The sequence below is a fragment of the Camelina sativa genome, unplaced genomic scaffold, assembly GCF_000633955.1.
Source record: "Camelina sativa cultivar DH55 unplaced genomic scaffold, Cs unpScaffold02353, whole genome shotgun sequence".
Classification (NCBI taxonomy): Eukaryota; Viridiplantae; Streptophyta; class Magnoliopsida; order Brassicales; family Brassicaceae; genus Camelina; species Camelina sativa.
The window spans coordinates 1-1,378 of NW_010923465.1; the positions used below are offsets into that span (position 1 = coordinate 1).

General features: G+C 35.6%; 1 protein-coding gene across 1 annotated transcript; it reads left to right on the plus strand.

Annotated features, from left to right (window-relative positions):
* Positions 1-87: 87 nt before the first annotated feature.
* On the plus strand, positions 88-1,038 carry LOC104774309 (3-dehydroquinate synthase homolog; the record flags this gene model as incomplete). The annotated part of the gene is made up of 4 exons (XM_010498942.1): positions 88-177; positions 262-429; positions 531-612; positions 705-1,038. Coding segments are annotated over 4 exons (471 nt in total), but the record flags the coding sequence as incomplete, so codon positions are not given.
* Between the last annotated feature and the right edge of the window lie 340 nt (positions 1,039-1,378).

Below are 1,378 nucleotides of genomic sequence, written 5' to 3' on the forward strand. Positions count from 1 at the left end.
TATACTCTTACTTCAACATGGATTATCAAATTCTTTTACTTAGTCTTACAAGCACTAAAATATGAATCTGTATTCTTTTTTTACAAGGTTGGTTCTTTTGCGAGAGGACTCTTCTTGGTTCACTCAGAATGCTTGGAGTCTAATTACATTGAAAGCAGACCATTTAGAGTTAACGCTGTGAGTTTGTTTCTTTTTTTCACTTTTGCTAAATCAGTTCTTATTATAGATATCATCATTTACTAAACATCTCAATATATACAGGGGCCGGTGCATGCGTATGTCTCTGTTCCAGGTGGAAAGACTTGTTACCTTTCAGAGTTAAGAACGGGAAGAGAGGTAACTGTTGTTGATCAGAAAGGGAAACAGCGGACAACGGTCGTTGGACGAGTCAAAATCGAGAAGCGTCCACTTATTCTTGTAGAGGCTAAGGTTCATAAATCACATTCTTTACTACACTCTTATAAATTGTTGATTAAGTAAGTTTCTTGGTGTTTGATTCGATTTAAGGTTAGCTGCTTCATCTCTTGCAGCTTAGCGTAAAGGAGGAGGAAACGGTTTTTAGCATCATCTTACAGAACGCGGAAACAGTTGCATTAGTCACTCCGCACCAAGGTTCTTTATCTTAAGAGTCTCATCATCCTCATTGCAGTTTGCTACTAGTTTACATTAAAGGGTGTATGATAAATCTATCTTTTTTCTTGCAGTAAACAACTCATCTAGAAAAACCGCTGTTCCGGTGACCTCGCTGAAACTTGGGGATCAAGTTTTGATCAGATTACAGGGCGGTGCACGTCATACCGGTATAGAGATTCAAGAATTCATCGTCGAGAATTGATCAAACACTTTTGCGGGTAACATTGAGACATATTCAAATAAAATGTTTTTGTCTCTATTCAATTCTTCTTTTATGTATAGGTGTCGCTTATTTTGGTAGATATATAAGGACATAATATAACGAAGTAACGAACCAACAGGATACTATTTACAATTTCGTTTCCATTTTAATTAATATAAACGTAAATAATCTATTTATATAAACCGGTAATGATTTGTGTCCACATGTTGTTAAATTTATTCAAACAAAATAGCTTTAACCAGAAAGAAAAATTTAAGTGAACAGCCATGAATCTCTCTCTCTGCATTGTATTGGTTTTGTCTGTTCTTGTAACCCTTTGTTTGTAACTATTATTAGGCTGTGTGAAAACGTATATATACCTTTCAAATCCCTCCATTCAAACTCGCCCACTTCATTTTTTTATTCTAGTTTATTTATTATTATTTTTTTTAACCTTGCCCATCAATACAACCATGGCAAGGATCTCTCTGTTGTTCTCTTTAGCCTTAGTTCTAGCCATCGGGTCTGTCTTCGCTAACCCAC